General features: G+C 46.0%; 1 protein-coding gene across 1 annotated transcript in view; it reads left to right on the top strand.

The window, feature by feature from the left end:
• Positions 1-5,394: 5,394 nt before the first annotated feature.
• The window catches only part of PDE11A (phosphodiesterase 11A), a 181,594-nt gene continuing 161,980 nt past the window's right edge, over positions 5,395-25,008 (top strand). The window contains exon 1 of the mRNA XM_056861194.1: positions 5,395-6,213. Within this exon, the coding sequence (XP_056717172.1) occupies positions 5,395-6,213 (819 nt within the window). The remainder of the gene's footprint in view (positions 6,214-25,008) is intronic.

The following is a 25,008-nucleotide window of genomic DNA, read 5'->3' as shown; positions in this document are numbered from 1 at the left end:
CTGGAGTCCTTGCAGTTCATGGCTTTTTAATCCTACTGTTTGCAGTGGTATTTCTCTCTCTCTCTTTGAACCTCAACGGAGGACACATAATTCATGTGTGTGATGAAGTGGGCTGCTGTCCACAAACCCTTAAGGAGCCAGTCTGCTTTTTGGCACCCTGCAAGCTCAATATTCCACTCGCCACCGCCTCGCCCACTGCAGGGAGGGCTGTGGCTCAGTGGAAGAGCACCTGCTTGGCATGCAGGTTCATCCCAGGTTCAATCCCCGCCATCTCCAGTTAAAGGGATTAGGCAAGGAGGTGAGGTGAAAGACCCCTGCCTGAGACCCTGGAGAGCCGCTGCCTGTCTGAGTAGACGATACTGACTTGGATGGACCAAGGGTCTGATTCATTATAAGGCAGCTCCATATGTTCAGCCTTTTTACACACTTCCTGGGCATCTCTCAGGCTGCAGCTGAAAACCTTCCCTAGCCATAATGGAAGCATTTTCTCAATGGAGTCTCCCCCTCCCCCCCCCCCCCGCCTGACAGTCTACAGGCGATAGCAGCTAACGGAAAGGGAAGGAGCCCATTATTTTCTGGCAAGAGCTGCCCCTGCACCCCGGAATACAGAACCCCCAAGTTATGTGTAAACCTAATCCGACCTCTCTTCCACGCATGCTCGAAGACGACGTCTCTCACCCCCCATTTGCAATTGACAAGTTTCTGCTTTCACGAGGCGCAATTTCTCAATGAAAAGCCATCATCAGCTGGTTATGTACAAAACCACCATCGTCTTGAAGAACGGGAATTCTTTTTTAAAAAAAATATATAGGCAAGAGCAGATCTACGAGGGAACAGAAAGACAGGTCAAAATCTGCAGCCGTGCCCTTAAATGGAGCGCTATCGAGCTCAAAACCCCCCCCCCCAATTTTTAGCAAAATCCAGCGTTATGATCTAGGGCGGATATTTAGGTCAGCGTCTTTGGAGATCCCGTTCCTTTGTCGGTTTCAATTACGGTTTCTGTCAAGGTTTACGCTATCTGATCGTCAGATGTGGAAGGGCTCCTCCCACCCACCATCAGAAACGACCGCAGTAAAAGAGGACACATCAGTTTATATCAGGAGGGGGGCTACAGAGCCCAGGTCCGTTTCTGGAACTCTCCCCACCCTCCACACACACACACTAGTAGTCCAATTCCACGAGCCTCCTTTAGATCAGCCCCTTTTTATTTTGGATCTTCCTTCCCCACACCTTTCTAAAGGCAGGTGCTGGGGTGGGGGCGGCTGAAACCTTCTTGAAATTAGTCATAGAATCATAGAGTTGGAAGGGACCACCAGGGTCATCTAGTCCAACCCCCTGCACAATGCAGGAAACTCACAACTACCTCCCCCCCACACCCCCAGTCACCCCTACTCCATGCCCAGAAGATGGCCAAGATGCCCTCCCTCTCATCATCTGCTTAAGGTCAAAGAATCAGCATTGTCCTTTCTTCCGCCCAGGAAACCCATCACCCTTAATCCCAAGAGGTGAGATCTAACCGCGACACCGAAGGGAACTCTGCACATGCTCATGTACACCGTCTCTCTTGTATAGCTTCATATAGTCAAGGACTGGTTTTAAAAATAGGCCAGCCGCGATTTCCATCCGGTCCTCCCGACGCTCTTTCAGGCAGGGTCGCTGTCCAGCAGCTCAGGTGCTGAAGGGAAGCTGCCTTATACTGAACCAGACCCTTGGTCCATCCAAGTCAGTACTGTCTACTCAGACCGGCAGCGGCTCTCCAGGGTCTCAGGCAGGGGTCTTTCACATCCCCTCCTTGCCTAGTCCCTTGAACTGGAGATGCCGGGGGCTGAACCTGGGACCTCCTGCATGCCAAGCAGAGGCTCTCCCACTGAGCCACAGCCCCTCCCCTGAAGGTTTCCCTGCCTTCCATTCATGATTTCGCCTTTGCAAGACCGCTTTTCATTCCCCTGCGCAGGAGACGTTTTCCACGTGCTGGGATCCGTGGCGGAAAAGTCCCCCCCCCCCTTGCATTTGCGTAGGCACCGACCGGAGCAATGAAATTGGCTCCTCCACGTGCGCGTTAAAAATAGCTCCCGTCAACCCGTGTCAGCGGATGCGGCCGGCTTCTCTCCTGGCGGCTCCCGCTGCGGAGGGAGGGAGGGAGGGAGGGAGGGGCGTGTTTGCTGCGCCTTCCTCCCAGGGACCCCCAGACCCGCACATTTCCCCGCAAAGGGGACCACGTGCGGGGTCGCACTCCCCGCTGTCCCGCTCAGCAAGCGCACAAGCGCTGGGCTCTCCCTGGCGCGCCACATTGGGATGCTGCTGCTGCTGCTGCTGCCTTGGTAGCCACAGAAACCGAAATCTTGCCCCTCGAGCCCACCCACCCCCTACACGGAGAGGAAAAAATGCGAAGCGCTGGAGCGAATCAACTTCAGTGAGCAGAGGGAGCGCGTTATTCATTCACAAGCTAGGTCGTTTGCGCACGGGAGGCTTTGCCTTGGAGCTGCTGCGCTCCCGACGCCCCTTTTCCCCATCTGAATTCTCAAAACTCTGCATGGGGGCTTATTGTTGAGTTTGGAGGATTCGGGTGGGGAAAACGTGCGTCTAGACAGCGGCAGAACCAAGGCAAAACCTCCCCTGCCTAAATGGCCACATTAGTCATATATTCAGCGCGCATTAGACGTGCGAAAAAAATCCTGTGAAGCTCTCCGGGACTGGCTTGGGCACATGGGGGGCGGGGCGGGATGGCACCGGGGACTCCCTCCGCCTGGAGGGATCCATTACATAAGAACATAAGAAAGGCCATGCTGGATCAGGCCAAGGTCCATCAAGTCCAGGAGTTTGATCACGTAGTGGCCAACCAGGTGCCTCCAGGAAGCCCACAAACAAGACGACTGCAGCAGCACCATCCAGCCTGAGTTCCACAGCACCTAATATATTCGGCATGCTCCTCTGATCCTGGAGAGGATAGGTATGCATCATGACTAGTAGCCATTTTTACTAGTAGCCATGAATAGCCCTCTCCTCCATGGACATGTCCACTTCCCTCTTAAAGACTTCCAAGTTGGCAGCCATCACCACATCCTGGGGCAGGGAGTTCCACAATTTAACTATGCATTGTGGTATTCATTCGTGGTATCTATACTGAATGATATTCACCCACGGATTGCGACAGAATCCCAACTCTGCTGTGTGTGTGTTTTTTTAAGCACCCTGAGCCAATCCATTGAAACATAACCCAAAGCCAATCTTCAACACACCAGAGCCAAAGCAGGACGAAGACTTCAGCTTTACTTGGGAATGGATCCCCATAAGAAGCAGTAGGGTTTGCTTCCTCACATATGTGCATCCCACTAATGCTGGTCCGCTTAAAATCAGACCCCCCCCCCACACACAAGCTTTTCACTTAAATCCTTCATGGTAAAAAATGATATGAATATTCTTTTGCGCGTGTGTCTTCAGAGGGTCATTTGCACAGACGTCCCCCGTTCAAACAAAAAGACACGTGGTCACCGATTACACACACACACTGTGGGGGGGGGAATCTCCCCCCAGGCACCAGCCAGGGAAACCGTATTATCCCTCCCATGACAATCACGAGAAGCCCGGCTACATCCATCAAAGAGTTTGCATTTCTTTAATGGAAGCCCTGGAAGGCGCCTGAGATTCCCTTTCACAAGCCATTAGCCAATAACACAGTGGTAGAACTCCAATCCACCCCCGGCAGCCGCTCTCCCACTTTGCGAAGGGGAGGGGAGGACGGGGGGAGAGATCACATGAACACATGAAGCTGCCTTATACGGAATCAGACCCTTGGTCCATCGAAGTCAGTATTGGTCTACTCCAGGGTCTCAGGTAGAGGTCTTTTACATCACCCACTCGCCTAGTCCCTTTAACTGGAGATGCCGGGGATTGAACCTGGGACTTTCTGTATGCCAAGCAGAGGCTCTACCACTGAGCCACAGCCCCTCTCCATGGCTCCCAGGCAGGGGTCTTTCCCATCACCTCCGTGCCTTAGTCCCTTGAACTGGAGACGCCGGGGATTGAACCCGGGACCTCCTGCGTGCCAACCAGAGGCTCTCCCACTGAGCCCCAGCCCCTCTCCATGGCTCTCAGGCAGGGGTCTTTCCCATCACCTCCGTGCCTTAGTCCCTTGAACCGGAGCCGCCGGGGATTGAACCCGGGACCCTCCCGCATGCCAAGCAGCGGCTCTGCGACTGAGCCACGGCCCCTCTCCGTGGCTCTCCAGGGTCTCAGGCAGAGGTCTTTCCCAGCGCCTCCCCCAACCCAGCGCGTCGCCCCTCCCGCCTCCCCTTGCCCATCCATTCTGCAGCTTCCCCCTTCCGAGCGAGGCCGGGCGGTCGGCGGGGTCTGGCTCCTGGGCAGGAGAGGATGCCTCCTCCGCCGCCCCTCCCCGCCTCCTCCTCCTCCTCCTCCTCCTCCGAGGTCCGCCCGCTTCGGTTACGCAGGAGCTGCGAGCAGCAGCAGCGAGCCGAGCGCTCGGGACGGACGGACGGACGGCGGGGAGGAGCAGGCGAGGCAGCATCCCTTTCTGGGGAGGGGGCGGGTGGGTAAGTGGGTGGGTTCGGGCCGGGCTCGGGTCCCAGAAAGCGGGGCGAGGAGCACGTGTGGAAGGGCGGGGAGCGAGGGGGCCCTCGGCCCCGGCGAGGAGAGTCCCGGGCAGCAGCCCACGTGGCGAGCCGGCTCCTTCGCCCCGGGGCCATGGCCGCGGCGTCTCGGGGCGGCCGGACCTCGCCGGGACCAGCGCCGGGGGGCCCCAGGGCTCCTTAGGGAAGGAGAGCCTCCTGGACGCCGCCGGGGCCAACCTCGCGCCGCCCTTGACTCCGGAGTGAGTCCTGCTTCGTTCGAGGGAGAGGAGGGGGGCTTGATTGCCGGATAAGCCCCTTGACTCCGGAGTAAGCCCTGCTTCGTTCAAGGGAGAGAAGGGGTGGGGCTTGACTTCCAGATAAGCCCCTTTACTCTGGAGTAAGCCCTGCTTCGTTCAAGGGAGAGGAGGGCTTGACTGCCAGATAAGCCCGTTTACTCCAGAGTAAGCCCTGCTTCGCTGGAGGGAGAGAAGGGGAGCTTGACTGCCAGATAAGCCCCTTTACTCTGGAGTAAGCCCTGCTTCGTTCAAAGGAGAGAAGGGGGGTTTGACTGCCAGATAAGCCCGTTTACTCCAGAGTAAGCCCTGCTTCGCTGGAGGGAGAGAAGGGGAGCTTGACTGCCAGATAAGCCCCTTTACTCTGGAGTAAGTCCTGCTTCGTTCAAGGGAGAAAAGGGGGGTTTCACTGCCAGATAAGCAGCCTGCAGAATTAGGGCATCCGGCCCCTAGAGCGTGGCGCCAAAACTTTGCACGTGGCGCTCCCTGTTCTGGGGGGGACGGGAGGCCAAGCCAGATTCGAACCCGGCACCATGTCTGCCCCCGCCTTGGACTCGGCGGCGGTGGAAAGTTTCCTCGACAGCCACCCGGAGCTGGTGGAGAAGTGGCTGCGGAGGAGGAACCCCCCGGGCTGCAAAGTGACCGTCGGGGCAGGAGAGGGGCAGCAGAGCAACGGCGCCGCCGCCTCTTTGCGCAGCAATAGCAACAGCGCCCCCTTCGGCTGGGCCGGCCCCGACGCGTCGTCATTGTCATCGCCATCGGCCGGCGGGCTGCAGCGTCGGGCCTCGCAGAAGGAGCTGCGGCAGAGCTTTGCCCGCTCCAAGGCCATCCACGTCAACCTGACCTACGACGAGCATGTGCACGCGCGGGCCCAGGAGCCCCTCAGCAGCGCATGCCGCCGGGCCCTGCTGCGCAAGGCCAGCTCGCTGCCCCCCAGCGCGGCCCACATCCTCAGCGCCCTGCTGGAGTCCCGCGTCAGCCTGCCCCAGTACCCGCCCAAAGCCCTGGACTACAAGCGCTACCTCAAGGAGCACAACGAGCGCCAGTTCTTCCTGGAGCTGGTCAAGGACATCTCCAACGACCTCGACCTCACCGCCCTCAGCTACAAGATCCTCATCTTCGTCTGCCTCATGGTGGACGCCGACCGGGGGTCCCTCTTCCTGGTCGAGGGCGCCGCGGCCGGGGGTAAGAAGAGCCTGGTCTCCAAGGTCTTCGACGTCCATGCCGGCACCCCCTTGCTGCCCTGCTACAACTCTGAGGACTCCAACGAGGTGCAGGTGCCCTGGGGCAAGGGCATCATCGGCTACGTGGCCCAGCACGGAGAGACCGTCAACATCCCCGACGCCTACCAGGTAGATATGGTGTGAGGAGTTGGACAGACAGAAAGGAAAGATTGGTAGGCCGCTTCTCCCAACACCTGCTGGTAGGGTTGCCAACCTCCAGGTCACTTTAAACCCAATGACAACAGTATATGGCTGACTAAATAGCGCCTAAACAGTCATACAAATAACAATACGTGTGACAAAGTCAAATCCTTGTGTAAAGTTCATATAGTTCGTTCCAATACGTTCAAACATATTTGTACTATTTGTACACGTTTGCGCTATTTGAACACTGTTACTTGTGTACTTTCTGTGTATAATATAACTGAATTTAGCTGCTATGTAAGTGCACTTTTTTGGTCAGCCATATACTGCTGTTACTTGGGTTTAATGTCAGGCTAATTTGTTTTGTGAAGCTGTAAACCTCCAGGTACTAACTGGAGATCTCCTGCTATTACAACTGATCTCTAGCCGATAGAGATCAGTTCCCCTGGAGAAAATGGGCACTTTTCCAATTGGACTCTATGGCATTAAAGCCTTTCCCCAAACCTCAGCCTCCTCAGCCTCCGCCCCCAAAAACCTCCCACCAGTGGTGAAGTGGGACCTGGCAACCCTACCTGCTGGCCCTGGAGGTTCACCAAGTAAAAAACGAGATACAGGTTGAGTTTCCCTTATCCGGACATCCGATATCCAGACTGATCCGAAAACCGGACGTTTTGAGCCGGCATACAGGTGTTTTGTACAGGCGTTTTGAGCCGGCATACAGCCGGCATACAGTGTTGTCGATGGTTCAATGGACACAAAATTATTTCCCAAGATATTATGTATATGGAAAAGTCCAAAATATGGAAAGATCCCAAGCTGTCCAGATAAGGGATACTAAACCTGTAATACAAATAATAAAAGTTTTAGCATTCCAGCCTTCCGTAATCCAAAAGCTTGTGACCTGCAATCCTCCTGGTATGTGCCGGTCACCATTTTGTGTTAAGAGGGCAATGGGTATTTTTCCATCTTTGGTACTCGTGAACCGTATACCCTCAAAAATCTAGGGTTCCTTGTGAATTGAGAAGATTGGCCGTAGTGCGGCCTCCGTTACACCAGGTTGAATTGCCAAAATTTGTAACAGCAGAAAAGGGCAGGTAGAACTGAACAGGGTGAACCATAAAAACAAGTCAGGACGTTTAAAAACAACAGCAACACAAAAGCAGCATTCAATAGCCTGAAATACTATTCATAAAATGGTCTTGGCTTTGAGGCAGATAATAAAGACAATTAAAAATGATGGAACCTCTCGAGGCTTGCAAAGAATGGGGGGTGGATTTCTTAGCCTCCCCCTCCCCCTCGTGACTTACACACATCTGACAAAAGTCATATAACTATTATAAAACCTATTTTCAAGTATAATTCCAATTGGTTTAAAAAGGTAAACCCATAAAAATAGCAGTGGGGTGTAGAAAGCATTCAAGGTCTACAGATTTCAGTGGGCTGGTGGAATAAAACCTTTTTGAGTTTTATTTGTTCCAAAAGCTGCCCATAAAGGGTTTCTTGAAGCAGTACGTGATCAGAATGGCTGAAGAGATGTGAAAGGATAGATTTCTCTCTTTTAGTACATGCCTTAGAGGACTCGGGTGACAGGGAGCCCACATGTAAAAACCATTTAATGCCACTGATAAAGGGCAGCCAACATTATGCAAGACTGTGCGAGCTTTCACGTTTCCTAGAGCTCTTCCAACAGCTGTTAAAAAGGAGAAAGGAAGCAAAAAAGAGAGTATACATTTAAAAAGCTTAAACGTTACTACTCGTGTGGTCGTCTGTGTTTTCTGATCTGGTCGCTGGCCTCAGGAATGTGGTACTGTGGGTCTTTATGCATATTATTGGAGGCTAGGTAGATTCCTTTGAAATGTGGTGTTGGAGGAGAGTGTTATGGTTACCGTGGACTGCCAAAAACAAACAAACAAACCAGTGGGCAATAGATCAAATCAAGCCTGAACTGACCCTAGAAGCTAAAATTACTAAACTGAGGCTATTTTGGTCACATTATGAGAAGACAAGAGTCACTGGAAAAGACAATCATGCTAGGAAAAGTCGAAGGCAGCAGGAAAAGAGGAAGACCCAACAAGAGATGGATTGACTCTATAAAGGAAGCCACAACCCTCAGTTTGCAAGACCTGAACAAGGCTGTTAAAGATAGAGCTTTTTGGAGGACATTGATTCATAGGGTCGCCATGAGTCGGAAGCAACTTGACCACACTTAACACACACACGGGTGGTCACTTCTGACATAGCTACAGGTGGCAAACGGTAGGTACCTATATCAGTTCATTGGGTTTACTCCCAGAAAAATGATGTTAGGACTGCACAGTAAATGCACAGCTCCTTGTCAACTCATTTTATAGGAGACCAGGCATTTACCCCCTTCGGTTAGTATAACTTTGTTTCCCATATGTGAAAGACTTTGGAATTTCATCGTGGGAAACCTTGGCTCAGATCTCTTTTCTTAGCAAAGCATCCTGACTTGCCTAACCTGAAGTGCATCTCTGCTCTCCTCTGAGTAAGGGCAGGATATAAATGTAACAGAGGAATCATTCATTGTCTCAGTTGAGCATATATTTTCTAATGCTTTAGCAGCACCATTTAATTTGTACTAGATTTTTTTAAAGGTGCCAGCTGTGTGCACAGATGCAAAAAAGAAATCATATACCTGCAGTGCCTTCATAAGGAGAGTTACATCCTTCTGTATCTTTTGATGTGAATGGGATTAGAAGGGAATAGCTTTGCTTATGGCAATCCTAAACAGGTCTTCAGAGCCTTTCCATATTATAAAGATGTCATCCAAGCATCTCTTGTAAAAAACAATTTTATTTTCATATATGCCATCTTTGTGTAGGATGTATGCATTCTCAATTTTGCTCATGTACAGATTTGCAATTTCCTACTTCATTTTTGTGTCAGATTGCTGAATTATGCCTAAAAAAAATTTATTTTCAATTCATGAATGATTACTTTTTACAAATTTCAGGGACGGCCATGGGGTGCAGATTTGCACCGGAACTTGCAAATCTGTACATGAGCAAAACTGAGAATCCGTAAATCCTAAACAGGTTTACTCAGAATCCAACTTGGGTATATTCAATGGGGCTAACTTACAAAAATGTTCTTAGGATTGCACTGTATAGCACCAAGATAAACAGGCACACAAGCTTTTTTTTTTTTTTTCATTCTAGCCCTGTCCATTATGAGCACAAATTTTCCATTCCATAATCCATCCATGCAAAGCAAATTTGTAGCGGTATCATCACAACAAAGTTTGAGCATATTATGAATTATTCAGATTGCCCATTCACCATGAACAAATTTGGTTTGGGGAAAAAAACCATCTACCACACGCAAATGAATTCTGTGAATATGCTTTTTGAGGCTTCTGATAAATATCAGGGGCATTTCCTGTGTTTTGTACTTTAGTACAAGAATAAAGATGAAGTGCATCAGCTGTGACAGGAGCATGTAAAAATGGCTAAAATATCCCTTTAAAATGCCAGCAAGCAAGCCCCAATCTTTTCCTGGTCACTGCTTGTACATGTGACTTCTAGACAGAGGCACCCTGCCAAACTCACATCTGTGCCGGTATCTTGCAGTCAGGCATCTTTTCTTGAGAGCGTAAAGCGTGACGCAAGAAGAAGCCTCTGGTGATTGTAAAGAACCAGGTTGTTAATAGTTACTCCGAATTTATTAATTGGGGTAAAAGGATGTGCTCTTTGACATGTGGCTGTGCAGATTTCATTGATGGTGTAATCATAATGCTTTATTTTAAACATATTTTCACAGTATAGCATAAAGTGGATGGAATTTAGAGTGGTTTACTCAATAAAATGTGTGAGTTTGCATTCCTGCTGCAGTTACAGACAAACTTTAGATGGGAACAGTAGGACTTCAGATCATTGAGGTCCAGATCTTTTAAAAACATCTAAAGAAGCTCCAGTATTTACAGGTTATTTTTTCCCCTTACTGTGAAAGCAGTCAATGTCCCACACGGTTTGCTCCCCAGCAACTAGAATCTGAAGGTTCCCGTCATAGCCCTTTGGAGAGCTACCCTCCCTGAATGTGTCCAGTTCCCATTTAAAATTATCTTAAGGTAGTGACCATTGCCAGAATTTACAGCAGTGAATTCCACGTTTCACTTAATGTGTAGTGTGAAGAACTATACTCTGTGGTCAGTCACCTTCACACAATGGCCTTGACTTCTGTTGATGCGCGAGAGGAAGAAAAATAAGTCTCCACTGAATTTCTCCAGAACATATTTGGAGAATGTGAATTTCCCTTATCATGTTTCTTCTTAGTTGTCTCACTCTCCTAAATTAAAATGAAACGTGTTCCAGCCTTTACCATTTTCTGCAATTTCTCCTGCACTTTCTTCTGCTTTGTGATGTCCTTTTTTTGAGATGGGTTGTGTACTACACACAGTATTCCAAATGTAACCACACCATGAATTTATATAAAAGCATTCTACAATCCCGTTTTAATAATAATAGTTCAGACTTTGCCCTTTTCATTGCATCTTCATGCTGAGTTGATATTTTATTAAGTTACATACCGTAACTGCAAGATCGTTTTCATAGCGGGGAAAAAAACATGGTGGAACAGTTAGGATACAAACTGAGTTCAAATCCCCACTCTTATCATGAATTTGATCCAGACACACACTCCTCCTAACCTACCTCACATGGCTGTTGGAAAGATAAAATGGGAAATGGGAGAGCCAAGTATGTTACTCTGAGCTGCTGCGATGAAGGATGGAATAAAAATGTGATAGACAGATAGGTACTGCCAGTTCAGACTCCATCAGTAACAAATCTGTTAATATTAAGTGTATTGAGAAGAAGGTGGGTGTACAAATAAATAAATGAAATTGCTTTTGTGTTTGCAATATGCTGACATAACTACTCACTGGCATTGGTATTTTTGGAAAATATGGAATTTGTGGGGCTCTCTTGTGCACTGCTTTATGCTTACATTCTTACTGAATGTACCTTACTTGGCAGTTCTAAACCTGTTCACCTAGTTTGAGGAGAACCTTTTGCAATATCTGCTTGAGTCTTTGCCATCCAGAATAATTTGGTATAATTCACAAACTTGGTCCCGTTCTGCTCATCCTGGACTCCAGATAATTTGCCGGAGCTTGTGCTCCTATTTGTTCTCCTCAATTTGGGCAAGACTTTCACTTTTTAAAAGGAAACCTTCTGGCTTTTATAGCGTCTTTGACTGTGCTCGTTAATCATGCCGGCACCAGCTTAGACTTCCTCATCGAAGGTATACCTTCTGTCTGAGCATTTAAGTAACCTCTAAGTGTCCTGAAGAGACTGACCTTCTTTCAGTTTCATTTTGACTATATATCACATTGGGGATCTGTTCTTTGGAACCCCTAACATGTAATTTAGCTGCAGCAAACCGTTGTGTTTGGGTGCGTGATGCCATTTCCCTGATAATGCCTCCTGGGCTGCTTTTAGTCCCAGCAGGGAAAAAAGACAAGTAGGCTTTTTGGGGTTGGAAAAATGGCATGGGGAAATGTTAGCCCTTCTTCCACCATGCTGTGGCCCTGATCCACCCTCCCTCCACTGTGATTACTTTTTGCAGCTGAATTACACAGATCCCCAGTGCAATTTGTGGTTTGTCCCTTATTCTGTTGTTCTTGATTTTACACTCCCTGCCCTTCTTTTAAAATTTCAGAGGCCATAATGTCTTACAATTCTTTCATTCGTATATGTCAATAACAGTATCAGTTTATTCAGTTTGAGAACAGGAACCTGGGTTTAGGTAGTGGTCTTGATAAGCAGGTTACTTTACTTTAATGATATTGCTCACATGGCCAATTCGTCCCTGACCAACGGATGAGCAGGTTGTTCATGTGTGTGTGTAAAGTGCCGTCAGGTGTGCATACAGTAGTCTAAACTGATGGTTCTCAAACTGGAACAGGATCTGATGGTGCCATTGGGTTATAAAACTGGGAGGAGGTAGAATATATGAGGGGCCATGGCTCAGTGGAAGAACATCTGCTTGGCATGCAAAAAATCCCAGATTCAATCCCCAGCATCTCCTGTCAAAAGGAATCAGGTTGTAGGTGACATAAAAGCCCTCAACCTGAGACCCTGGAGAGCCTCTGCCAGCCTCAGTAGACAGTACTGACCTAGATGGACCAAGGGTTTGCTTCCTTTTTAAGGCAGCTTCATGTCTGTGTACATGTGTGTGTGTGTGTGCTGGAAAGTTGAACAGTGGCCTCTGGATAATGTATAGAATGGCCGTGAAATAAACCTGTTGCTGAAAATATTGATAAATATTATAAAACGACACAATATAAACATGTCCAGTTTTAGCTAATATGATATGTTTATGTTTTATGTTTAGGTGGGGGGAAGTATTGTAGAGTTACTTTGCAAATGTGCCCCAAAAGTTAGAAGTGGGTCCCACTTGAGAACTTCAGGTCTAAACGAGTAAATTACCCATCACCATCCCACAAATAAGTACAGGACATGCTTTCCATGTTTTCCTACGATTATACCCATACATTCCGTAGGATTTCAGTATCTGGATTTGTGATTGCAGGCACCAGTTTTAACCATGTCATTTCATGAACACATGAAGCTGCCTTATACTGAATCAGACCCTTGGTCCATCAAAGTCCATATTGTCTACTCAGACTCTCCAGGGTCACAGGCAGAGGTCTTTCACATCACCTACTTGCCTAGTCCCTTAACTGGAGATGCCAGGGATTGAACCTGGGACCTTCTGCATGCCAAGCAAAGTCTCTACCACTGAGCCACGGCCCCTACCCATGGACATGTGGGAACTGTGAACTACTAAAGCAGTGTGAATCTAAGTGAACTTGTGACAGAACATGGTAAATACCTTAACAAAATAGTGTCGACAATGAACAGTTTTACTGTAATGATGATATGTAAAGGGGCTTCAGACGTTTTTCTTAATATTAGCAACACTTTATTTCTGAGTCTTGAAAATAAACGGCTTGACTAACAAGCAGGTGTGGACAGTCAGAGTTGACTTGGGATGGCAGGGCCAGTTGTGCAGGTTCTAGTTAGTTTTTCTTTTGTGTACAGATGTTTCTGCTAGCATTGATAGATGGATAGCAATTGGTGGATAGTTGGAAGATAAGCCAGCTGCAGGGATCTGGGGTTGCATCCTTGGTTCTCAGAGCTTTGTCATATGAGCCTGAGGTACAATAAAGAGACACACCTAATTGAGAAGCAGAGAAAAGGTGTGTGTAACTGGTTTACTTGTTTAGCTATGGTTTGTCCCTAGGAGAGAAATACTTTCTGTGTCTGTGTTTGGTTGAAGTTCTAGTTTTTATCTGGAGCTAAGTTTAATTGTCTCAACCATTCCTCAGTACATTTCCTTCCTCTGGCAAGGATATGGAAGCATATGCTGGGCAAAATATTTTGTTCTCACACAACATATCAAGTGTTTGAGTTTTATAAATATATAAGAGTGGTTCATGGATTTAGTGACTTCTTGTTACTCAGTTAATGATTTAGTTGATAAAGTGCAAAGCTGTGGTCTAGGGCCACTCATTACTATGCAATTCACAATTTCAGTAGGTAAAATATACTGGGTTTGAATTTGGGGAAAGCAAAATACTACTTAAACAAATTGTTTCTTGGTTGTTGGGTAGGCTCAGTGTGAAAATTCTCCTCCTCTGAGGCATTGTACCAAGAGGCAGGGAGGAACAGATGGGCTGAGAAAGACTCATGACTAAGATCTGGGGCAAGATGAAATATTTATCAAACCTGTTCAGTATCACATTTATCTCTTGCAAGATGGACTTGCGTAGCAAGGTCACTGATTAGGAGATGTGGCCTGAGGATCATCCAGCCGCTTGCCTCTCTCAACTGAGATTAGAGACCTTGTTACTCACGAAGGATTCACTAGGCTCCAAGGAGTCAAAACCATTGTGCTTTGCAGCTATGAAGGAAAAGTATTGTATGGACTTTGAAAGTGACCAAGGATTCACTTTGCAAGGGCAAGATTTTATATTTTGGGGGGTATTACATTTCTCTCCTGTAAATAAAGTCCTTTCACATGTTTTTTCTGCCTTCTCCAAAATCTAATTCTGAGGATTAAGTCCGATTTACCTTTTATGCTAGAAAAATGGGGTCCCAGAGGAATTAAGAAAGAGCAGCAATACAAAAGTTGCTGAGATCAAATAACTTTGAGTCCCTGGGCTTCTCAGTTACCCAATCCCAGGCCTAAAAAGGTCTGCCTTTTGGTGAGAAAAAGCTTTTTTTGCTCAAAGGCAGGTTTTTTAAAATTACGACTTTACATGTTCCAGAGCTGAGCTCTGCTGTTAAAAACAACCCCGTACCAGAAAGTAGACTAAAACCATTTGGGTCTCTGTTGTGGTGGGCAGGCTTTAGATTGCTATAATTGGACTGTTGGACTTTAAAGGTAAAGGTAGTCCCCTGTGCAAGTACTGGGGTGACGTCACATCACGACGTTTTCTAGGCAGTGTTTATGGTGTTGTTTTTTCATTGCCTTCCCCAGTCTTCTGGGGTACTAATTTTACTGACCTCGGAAGGATGGAAGGCTGAGTCAACCTTGCACACCCACCTGAAATCGACTTCCGTCTGGATCGAACTCATGTTGTGAGCAGAGCTTTGACTGCAGTACTGCAGCTTACCACTCTGTACCACGGGCTTATATGGAGTTTAGTTCCTCTTTTTATTTGTCACAGCCTTTGCTTCATGATTCACGTAAGTTTCATAAATCCTGAGAAGTAGCCAGCTTTGAGTAGAATATAGCAATGGTTCCTTTTTGGTACGGCAACCCACAAGTCCAAATTTACTTGGAATGGTGACCCATCCAGGGCTGGCCCAAAGTAATTTGGCACCCTGGCAAACTATGACCTTGGCAGCCACCTAGTTAAACATTTCATTGTCTGCAGTGGCTAACCAGATGTTTTTGAGAGACCAGCAAACATCGCATGAAGGTCGCAACTGCCCCCATCCGAAGCAAGTTGCATTCCATCCTCTCTTTCTCTATTACTCCCTCTAACCCCCCTAAGAGTCCAAGAAACTTAACCATCGGGACATGTTTTATTGCCCAACACGTATCTGCAGTGAAGAAACAAAAAGCTAACTATTGTATGGAAGCTACTATTTCTGGGGTTTCCAAAATACGAAAGAGAGCAATGGAAAGGACCAAGGTGGCTATTAAGGAGGGCTGGCCCACGGCCCACTTTCAGAGGCTTCGTGGCCCACTTCTGGGTCCCGACCCACAGCTTGGGAACTGCTGGAGTATTATAGCACTACAACCGAATGAACCATTCTTTCTGACCAGGAGTTTTGGCAACCAGGGCGCAGACACTAGTTCAGTGATTACACCCACAAGATTTAAGAAAGCATCTTCGTTCTTTATGGACCGTGTAATGTGCGCGCACACAGGAGAGTACGTTATCAGCTCATTTTAATAGTGTCAGCTCCTTTTATTAGCTTTGTTTTTAACGATTTTGTTTTATTGCTTTAGTTTTTGGCTGCCTTGGGCAGGTCCCGAGAGGTAACACGTACATTTTCCAAATAAATAAACAAATAAATATATGTTAGTAGGACAGTTAGCCTCAGTCGCTGCTTAGGTTGTAGTGAACCCCACAGAACCACAGACAGAGGAGGAGATCAGGGGGGTCATGCTTTTTAAGTTATATGCTTTTAAAATTGCATTCATTCACATCAGTCCCGTTAAGAGGGAAGCAGTTAACAGTTTTTCACTTCATTTTCACCTCATCTGCATTTCCTTTAAAAAAGAGGACGTGTTGCACGCTGTATTCCGTGTGAGGGTCAACCGTAGATTGCTGCCGCAGCATTATTTTGTTTTTCACAGATCCTTGACAGCATCTGTCTATCATTGTGATGGACAGTGTTAGGCTCAAGGCTCTCTGAAGCACATGGTGGCACATAAGTGTAAAGTTGCATGAGGCCTAAGTGAGGAGTACAACGGGCCAGAACCTCATAAACAAAGGATTGGTATCAAGTGAATATAGGCTGACACATGAGAGCAAAGTTCATTAGACATATAAACAACTGTATTCTACTTTTTCGTTTAATCATGACAAAATTGGAAGGAAAAAGAAGATGAAGAGTGGGAAATAAAGCATTTGTTGCTCACTGTACAGCCGATATTTTATGCATCTAAGTCCTTATTTTTCAAAACCATGCAAGAGTGTCACTTGTAAGGGGACTCTGGAGTACACAGCTGAAGTCTTGATATATGATGTTGTATAGATACATACTGATATTAGTTATAATTGGTTTGCTTTTTATTTGTTTGGCTTTCAGAGCAGCATTTGATTCTAACTGCCCTTTCCTAAATTTGTTTCCTTGGGTATATGTTTCATGGATTTCCATGGGACTTAATTCCAGATAAGTATACTCAGGATGTTGGCCTCTGCTGGTTTATTGTAATAAGAGCTGAACATTGGTGACATTGTAGACGTGGCTCATTGTAGCTAATTCTGTATGGTGGCCTGGTTTGTTATCAAGATGATTCCACTTCTTCAATGAAACTTCTTCATACCAAGTCAGAATTTGGCACTATCTGATTTGCTATAATAGAATAGACTATTATGCCCTGACTTGGATAGCACAGCCTCGCCTAATCTTGCTAGATCTTGGAGACAGCGTCAGCCCAGGTTAGTACTTGGAAGGGAGACCACCAAAGAAGACTGGGATTGCTACAGAGAAGCATGCAATAGCAAAATGGCTCTTACCTCAACAACCCTTTGGTCAAACATACAGCCTGTGAGAGCTCTTATCCAACCCACAAGCCAGCCGAGGCAGTCACACTTCCAGTCTTGATCTGGGCTGGTGAGCCCGCTGCAAGCTCGCCAGCTGAGGCAGCCACCCCTCCCCCACAGTCCTGATGATGATGAAGAAGAGTTGGTTTTTATATGCCAACTTTCTCTACCACTTAAGGCAGAATCAAACTGGCTGACAGTCGCCTTCCCTTCCCCTCCCCACAACAGACACCCTGTGAGGTAGGTGAGGCTGAGAGAGAATGACTTTCCCAAGGCCACCCAGCTGGGTTCGTGTGTAGGAGTGGGGAAACAAATCTAGCTCACCAGATTAGTCTCTGCCGCTCATATGGAGGAATGAGGAATCAAACCCGGTTGTCCAGATCAGACTCCACTGCTCCAAACCACCACTTTTAACCACTACACCACGCTGGCTCTCCAACCCAATGACACCCCTGCCCTACTGGGTCACCCACCATAAGTCGGCTGTGACTTGATGGCGCTTTCCACCACCATAGACTATTGTATACTCTGACGCTGGAAGCAGTTCTCAGGCTGAGAGAAGTCTTTTCTCAGCACATGTAACTCAAGATCCTTTAGCTAGAGATGCCAGGGATGGATCCTAGGACATTCTGCATTCGAAGCACGTTTATACTATTGAACCACAGCTCAGTCCCTATTCTGAGTTTCATTTGAAAACGTCAAGGTAAACTTTGGCATGATTTCTTGTGAACCCGCAGATTTTGAGTAAGCACAGACTACTGCATATTACATTAGTAGAATATTATGTAAACAAACATATTTACTTTAATTGTATATAAAGAACGAAAGGAGCTTGGAAAGATACTTGGAAAGTATTGAGTAAACACAAGCAACAGATGCTTCCTTTCAGAAGCATTGTTAATGTTCACAATACACCATTTAAAAATTGATAGCAGTTGTGGTGATTTGTTTTGACAGTACTGCTAATGGTGAATGCAGGTGACGGCTCAACTGTGAATGTGAAAGGTGCCCTCGGTCTGGATGGCACTTGGGTGTGGTGGAAAAGGGATCATATTGAGACCAGGTTTTTTAATGACTGAAAGCATGGGCATGGTGAAACAGAAAACTAGCCATTGTTCGTACTAGAACTGCTTTGTTTTTCTTGGATCAGCCTTTTGAGAAACCTATCAGTTTCATTTGGAATGTGTCAACCTTTGATAAACTTGTGTGTGTGTGTGTAAAGTGCCGTCAAGTCGCAGCCGACTTATGGCGACCCCTTTTGGGGTTTTCATGGCAAGAGACTAAGAGAGGTGGTTTGCCAGTGCCTTCCTCTGCACAGCAACCCTGGTATTCCTTGGTGGTCTCCCATCCAAATACTAACCAGGGCTGACCCTGCTTAGCTTCTGAGATCTGACGAGATCAGGCTAGCCTGGGCCATCCAGGTCAGGGCTTGATAAACTTACCAGTTATTATAGTGTCAGTTGGATGGCATCCGTTCCATGGGTGTTGCTTGATACCAGCTAACCACTCCAGAGCATCCTGCATCCTACACAAGGTGCAGAGGGAGACAACGGCCACAAGACCATGGACCCTTTCCTTTTCAACATCTAGCCTGATGCAGCGTTCTGGAAAACTCAGAAGCCTGCACAATGTGCTGTGTCATTTTGATTGGTATTAATAGAAGGTAATGCCTGTCCTCTTTTGTGGATTTGTCTATGGAATAATGGACTTTTGGCCTTTGTAAGGCATTGCTTCAGGTGTGCCAGTATAAGTATCTTAATTAAGGGAGAAGAAAAGGTACATCGTTAGAATGTCAGCATGCTTGTAGAGAAAAGTATTAGTGTTCCACAGAAAAATTGACAGCATTGGACACATTTGTCACTGTTTCCCGCCCCCCCCCCAACCATCTGCTTTCTTTCCTTAGAGCCTGATCAGACTGTTGCTGAAATCATTGGAGTTTTACTATTGATTCACTGTGAATTGGATTGTGTCCTGGTGGCGTACGAATGACTTGAAATTCCACTGAAGGAAAGCAGCGTAGAAAACATTCAGTTCTTAGTGAGAGTGTTCTAACCCCGGTACAGTTCAGTCTTGAATGATGGCTAGAATTGCAGGGAGGTAATTTTTTCATGCTACAATAGAACCTTCCTTCCAGATTACCGAGGCATTCTCATTTGTAAAGAGACAGACAGCAGAGTTTAAGGCTGCCTGCAAGCCACGTACTCTGGTCTCAGTCCAACAGCATGCATGACGAGTCCTGAAAAAGAAGATGGAAACCTGCTGATCAACTGTTTGGAAGGAGAGAATTCAACTCCCCCTTCAAAGCAGCGGGTCCAGCATTTGCAGCACCCATTTGCATGTACGATTCCTCATCCACCTCATCCATATATATGTACTCTAAGGGCTCTAGCTGGATCAGGGCATTTTCCTTGCAAACCTTGCCTCTGAATCAATTAAATGTGGATTGTGATATACCGCGAACTAAGATTCCTTGAGGCCAAACGTTGAGTTATGTGCAGACGTGTATAATAGCAGCTCGATAGCCTTTTCTCTATAAAATCTGCTTTGATTTACTATAGAAGAAGGAGAAGAAGAGCTGGCTTTTATATGCTGACTTTCTCTCCCACTTAAGGAAGAATCAAACAGGCTTAAAATCACTTTCCCTTCCCCTCCCCACAATGGACACCCTGGGAGGTAGGTGGGGCTGAGAGAGCTCTAAGAGAGTTGTGACTGGTCCAAGGTTACCCAGCTGGCTTCATGTGTAGGAGTGGGGAATCAAACCCGCTTCTCCAGAACAGAGTCCACCGCTTCAAACCACCCCTCTTAACCACTACACCACGCTGGCAGTGCTACAGTGTGCTGGCAGAAAACCTCTGAAGCGATAGAGTGGGTTGTACCTAAGGCTGCCAACCTCCAGGTACTAGTTGGAGTTCTCCTGCTATTGCAACTGATCTCCAGCCGACAGAGATCTGCTCACCTGGAGAAAATGGCCGCTTTGGCAATTGGACTCTATGGCATTGAAGTCCCTCCCCAAACCCCACCCTCCTCAGGCTTCACCCCAAAAACCTCCCACCAGTGGCGAAGAGGGACCTGACAACCCTAGTTGTACCCCTTCACATATTTGGACGATCACATATTTGAACACTCCCTTATAAAATGATCTCCTCGTAAGCTGAGAACTGCCATAGCAGAATTGGCTTTGCTAAAGCTTTTCTCGTGCTCAGGTTTTGTTGTTGTTGCCGTTTTTGCAGGTGGTTTTTAATGTCGGGGAGCATTCAAAATGGCACCTTCCATTTGCAGCCTGAAGTGGTACAGTCCACTCTCGCATATCATGATTCTTCCCAATCACTCCTTTGCATATGTTGACTAGGAAATAAATGTCTGCCTCATCAAGGGATGAAGCTGACTGTGTCTTATCGGAATAATTAGTGCATATTCATGTGAAAAGTAGATCCTTTCAATAGGATCGGGCACACAGGTTGGCATCCTTACCTGCTGGCTTCTTGCTGTAAACATACAACAATTGGATAGATTTCACTGATTATAACCCTTTCAATTAGATGGTTTTTGACAATGAGGCCATCTGCATATGAGAAAGTCATGGGCAGACGGGAAGTGTATTTTATTGTACAAGGTAATGAGTACTTATTAGCAGGCTAAGTGCTTTGCTGCTTCCAGTATGAAAGAGCTGTTAAAAGCAGGTCCTATGAGTCAAGTGCCTTGTGTGAGGAAGATAAGAAGAGTTGTATCCAGAGGCTCTTAATAAGCAGATAATGGCTGACAGTACTGGATCTTTTCCAGTGGTACCCAAGTGCTATTTATGCATAAAGCGTTAACTGGTTTGGAAACAACTTCAATTAAAAACTCTACATAGATGACAGACAGTTTATTGTTCTGCTTAAATTTATAAAGAATTGAGAAAAACAGAAAAAGGATAGTTCATTTAATAATACATACTCCATGTGTTCATTCTTGATCACGTATTATGTTGTACTTTTATGTAGTTTATACATACACACTTGGGTGTATTCCCCATGTACACATGCATTCCACAAATACTGCATTCCTTATTTCTGTGTTAATTTCTCATTATTGGCAGAGCCTGCTTTCTCTCTCACAAACCATGAGACATTTACATTTAGTGAATGGGTCTGTCCCATTTATATGCCAGTCCACACTTTGATTTAACTCCTAAGGAGAACCTAGAACAAAATCAAGAACTGCCTTCTTTCAGCTCTCAAGCTAGGGTTGCCCATTCCAGGTTAGGAAATTCCTGGAGATTTGCAGGGTTGGGGGGAGCTTGGGGAAGGCAGGATTTTGGGAGAGACCTCAGCGGGGTATAATGCCATAACTTCCACCGTCCAAAGCAGCCTTTTTCTCAAGGGGGACCAATATATGTCGTCTGGAGATCAGTTGTCATTCTGGGAGATCTCCAGGCCCCACCTGGAGGTTGGCAACCATATCTTAAGCCCATGTGACTTCACCACCTGTGGCTGTTGGTATGTCCATGTATACAATTCCGTCTACGTAAAGAATGCTACAATTTCCTCCTCATCGTTATTGCATTGGTCTGTTGGTCAGATGCAGATATTTTAACAGTACTCATTGGGCATCTCTTTATTGGGAAAACAACTGCAGGAGTATTGTGTTTAGGCTTTAAGGGGATCAAGCAACTGATGAAGCCACTGGCGCAAACGGAACTTAATCTTCTATCCGGAGTGTCTGTCCCCCTTGAACTACCTCAATTGTTGCCGGTTGTCTGCTGAAGAGAACACTTACCTGACCATTTGGTGATTACTCCCTGCGGAAGATACTTTACCATGAAGTTCATGTTGTACCTGTTGGACTTGATAAAACTTTACCTCTCCTGTGGGGTTGGGTCGGTGCATTTGTGTTCATTCTTTGTCTTTCATTATAGGTACACTTGACCCTTATATTGTCATTATGAACATTTTTGCTAATATAGATTGTTAAATTTTCATAGCCTGGTGTTGTTTTGCTTGGTTAGCGTTCTTGCTATAAACATGCAACAATTGGATCGATTTCACTGATTATAACCCTTTCAATTAGATGGCCTTTGACAATGAGACCATCTGCATATAAAACGCAAGTCTCCAATCCTTGTACACACTTACTTGGGAACAAAACCCATTGAAGTGTGTAGAACTTCTTAGTGAACATTGGACTTTATCCATGAGGGCTCACTGAGCTGCAGTTAAGTAGTAAGTCTACTTGGAATCTGATGCACACCCTAATAGCTCCAACAGACTACTTAAAATATAATTTTAATTTTTAAAAAATCCCACATTACTACTATAATCTTAGGAAATAGCAAACTATAGGGACTGTTTTCTGTCTTTTATAATTTTATATCTTTGGCTTCTCCTCCTTCCTGATGGCTGGGAAAACCACAACACCAGACTGCTTAAGTTACCATTAATATGCAGTAATATCATGCTTTCCACAAATTATATTGATTTGTAATAATTTGTCACCTTGTCACTTTTTTCAAGAGTGGGATTTTGTTTTAATCTTCATTGATCCCTCCTAGGTCTAGTAACACCCTTCTGTCATGTTGGGGGCTGGCTATGGACTTACTCTTTCTTGTTGTATTCTGCCTTTAGTGTCTGTGGCTGGGAACTGAAACATCCTCTTGTGTTTCTGATAAGGGAAAGCAGAGAAACAAGGGCCATTTATTCAGGGTCGATTCTGCTCCTCGCTCAATGCTGATTTTTTAAATCCGACCTTTAAAATGACCATTCATGGTCCCGATGCAAGAGGAGAAAGTCAAACAAATACCATCCCCCCCCCACTCACCTGCTCCTTCGGTCCTTCGTTTGCATAGCCATTAGCAATAGCTGTTTGCATATCTAAGCTGCGGCTAGGATTCTGCATGCTTCCTTCAGTGAATGCTTTGATGCTTGGGCAGAACAAATACAAAAGGTTGCGTTAAAGGGGCTCTTAAGAAATACGAAGCAGATATGCGCCGGCTTCGCAGTGACGTCTGGAATGACGGTTCAGCGTGAAGAAATCAAAAAAATATGGGGGGCACTTCAGCCTGGAACACGCTGCTAATTACTGAGCATAAATGGCCAAGGTGTGAGAGAGGGTCTCTTTTTCCAGCATAATGCTTTGGGAATTTCTAGAGTCTTGAGTAGACCAACCTGCTGAATGGCCAGCTAGCCTGTATACCTCTTACATTGATTGAGATGGGAACTGCTGTTTTTATTTGTCTCCATGGGTGATGCCGCTGTTTCCCATTCCATATGATAAGCCCAAAATTTCACATTTCCCTTAATGTATGCCTTGGGTTGTTTCCCAGCATATGTCACTGGTATTGATATAAATAGAAAAGGTAAACGATGGTAAATAAACTGTATTCAGCAAAGAACTGGGTTGAAAGTAGAGAAGGCTCATATATAGTATTTTATGCCAAATGTAATTTGGATGAAAATGTTACAAGTAACCCAGAGCCAACACGATATGATGAGGTATAAATTTAATATATAAAGCTTAGGAGAAACCGTGGATGCCAAAAAGAACCCTGAACTGAATCTATCATTGATGAGCCCTCAAAACTGCACTCGAAGAAAAAGCTAAGTGAAACTATTCCAGCATTCATTCTGGCTTTAGTTCAGGACGCTGGACTGAAAGCTGTAAAATGTAAATGTACAGTCATAGCAGTTCAACTCAGAGATCACATTTCTTGATTTTTACATTATGCTTTGGAGAAGAGGAATTATGCTTTGGAGAAGAGGAAGCATAATTAAATTGTGGAACTCCATGCCCCAGGATGTGGTGATGGCTGCCAAAGTGGAAGGCTTTAAGAGGGGAGTGGACATGTTCATGGAGGAGAGGGGTATTCATGGCTGTTAGTTAGAATGGATACTAGTCATGGCTGCATACCTGTTCTCTCTAGTATCAGAGGAGCAGGCCTATTATATTGGGTGCGGTGGAACACGATGGTGCTGCTGCAGTCGTCTTGTTAGTGGCTTCCTAGAGGCACCTGGTTGGGCCACTGTGTGAACAGACTGCTGGACTTGATGGGCCTTGGTCTGATCCAGCAGGGCCTTTCTTATGTTCTTATGTAAGTAGTTGGCAATGTGAATGTGTCATGAGAAAGGTAGTAACAGGGAATTAAAATACGGAACTGCTGCAAGAGCTAGGAGGGGCTAAAAGAGATTTTTTTTTTTGGCTTGGGATTGTGTGGTTCTTAATTTATTTGGGGTTTATCGGTATTTATCTTTGTCTCCGTAGCTTACTTCTAAATTCCCAGGGTGCAGGCCCCCAGAGCTTTACGCACCACTAGCAGGTCACTATGGAATAGTCTGGTGTAGAATACCTCAGTGCTAGTATTGGGTACTATGGAATTTTTCTTTGTCCAGTGACAAAGGCTTCAATGTTTGTATCAGTAATCTGATTTTTGCTCAAGTTAATATGAACCTGTCAGTATGGTGAATGTGGGCAGTCCCATTCATGTGCAGACACTGGGAGTGGGAGAAGAAACAGCCTCTTGTTCTGGATTTTTGCTCCATGAAAGACTTACAATAGGCATATTTTGGTGACCACTTCTAATGGGTAGAGGCGCCAGATTTTTAATAGTTGATCAAGGAAGATGTTCCTGTTTAAATGTTACTCTGGTATCCTATGAATTACTATGCCAATGCATTATTATCAATGTTCTGGTGTGAAATTTCTTCATGTGTGTGTTAAGTGCCGTCAGGCTGCTTCCGACACACGGCGACCCTACAAATCAATGTCCTCCAAAAAAAGTCTGATCTTTAACAGCCTTGCTCAGGTCTTGCAAATTGAGGGCCGTGGCTTCCTTTATAGAGTCCATCCCTCTCTTGTTGGGTCTTCCTCTTTTCCTGCTGCCTTCCACTTTGCCTAGCATGATGGTCTTTTCCAGTGACTCTTGTCTTCTCAGAAATTCCTTCATAGTTGCACTTTTTGGGTGGGCATAATATGTGAATTAATGTCTGTTCAACATTTTCCTTTTAGGAGCATATTTCCTTTCAGAAACAGTTACTTTTAGGATGTTGCCTTATTTG

This window comes from Euleptes europaea, chromosome 15 (genome assembly GCF_029931775.1).
Source record: "Euleptes europaea isolate rEulEur1 chromosome 15, rEulEur1.hap1, whole genome shotgun sequence".
NCBI lineage: Eukaryota > Metazoa > Chordata > Lepidosauria > Squamata > Sphaerodactylidae > Euleptes > Euleptes europaea.
The sequence above is the reverse complement of the archived record's forward strand: the minus strand, read 5'-3'. Positions and strand labels throughout refer to the sequence as shown.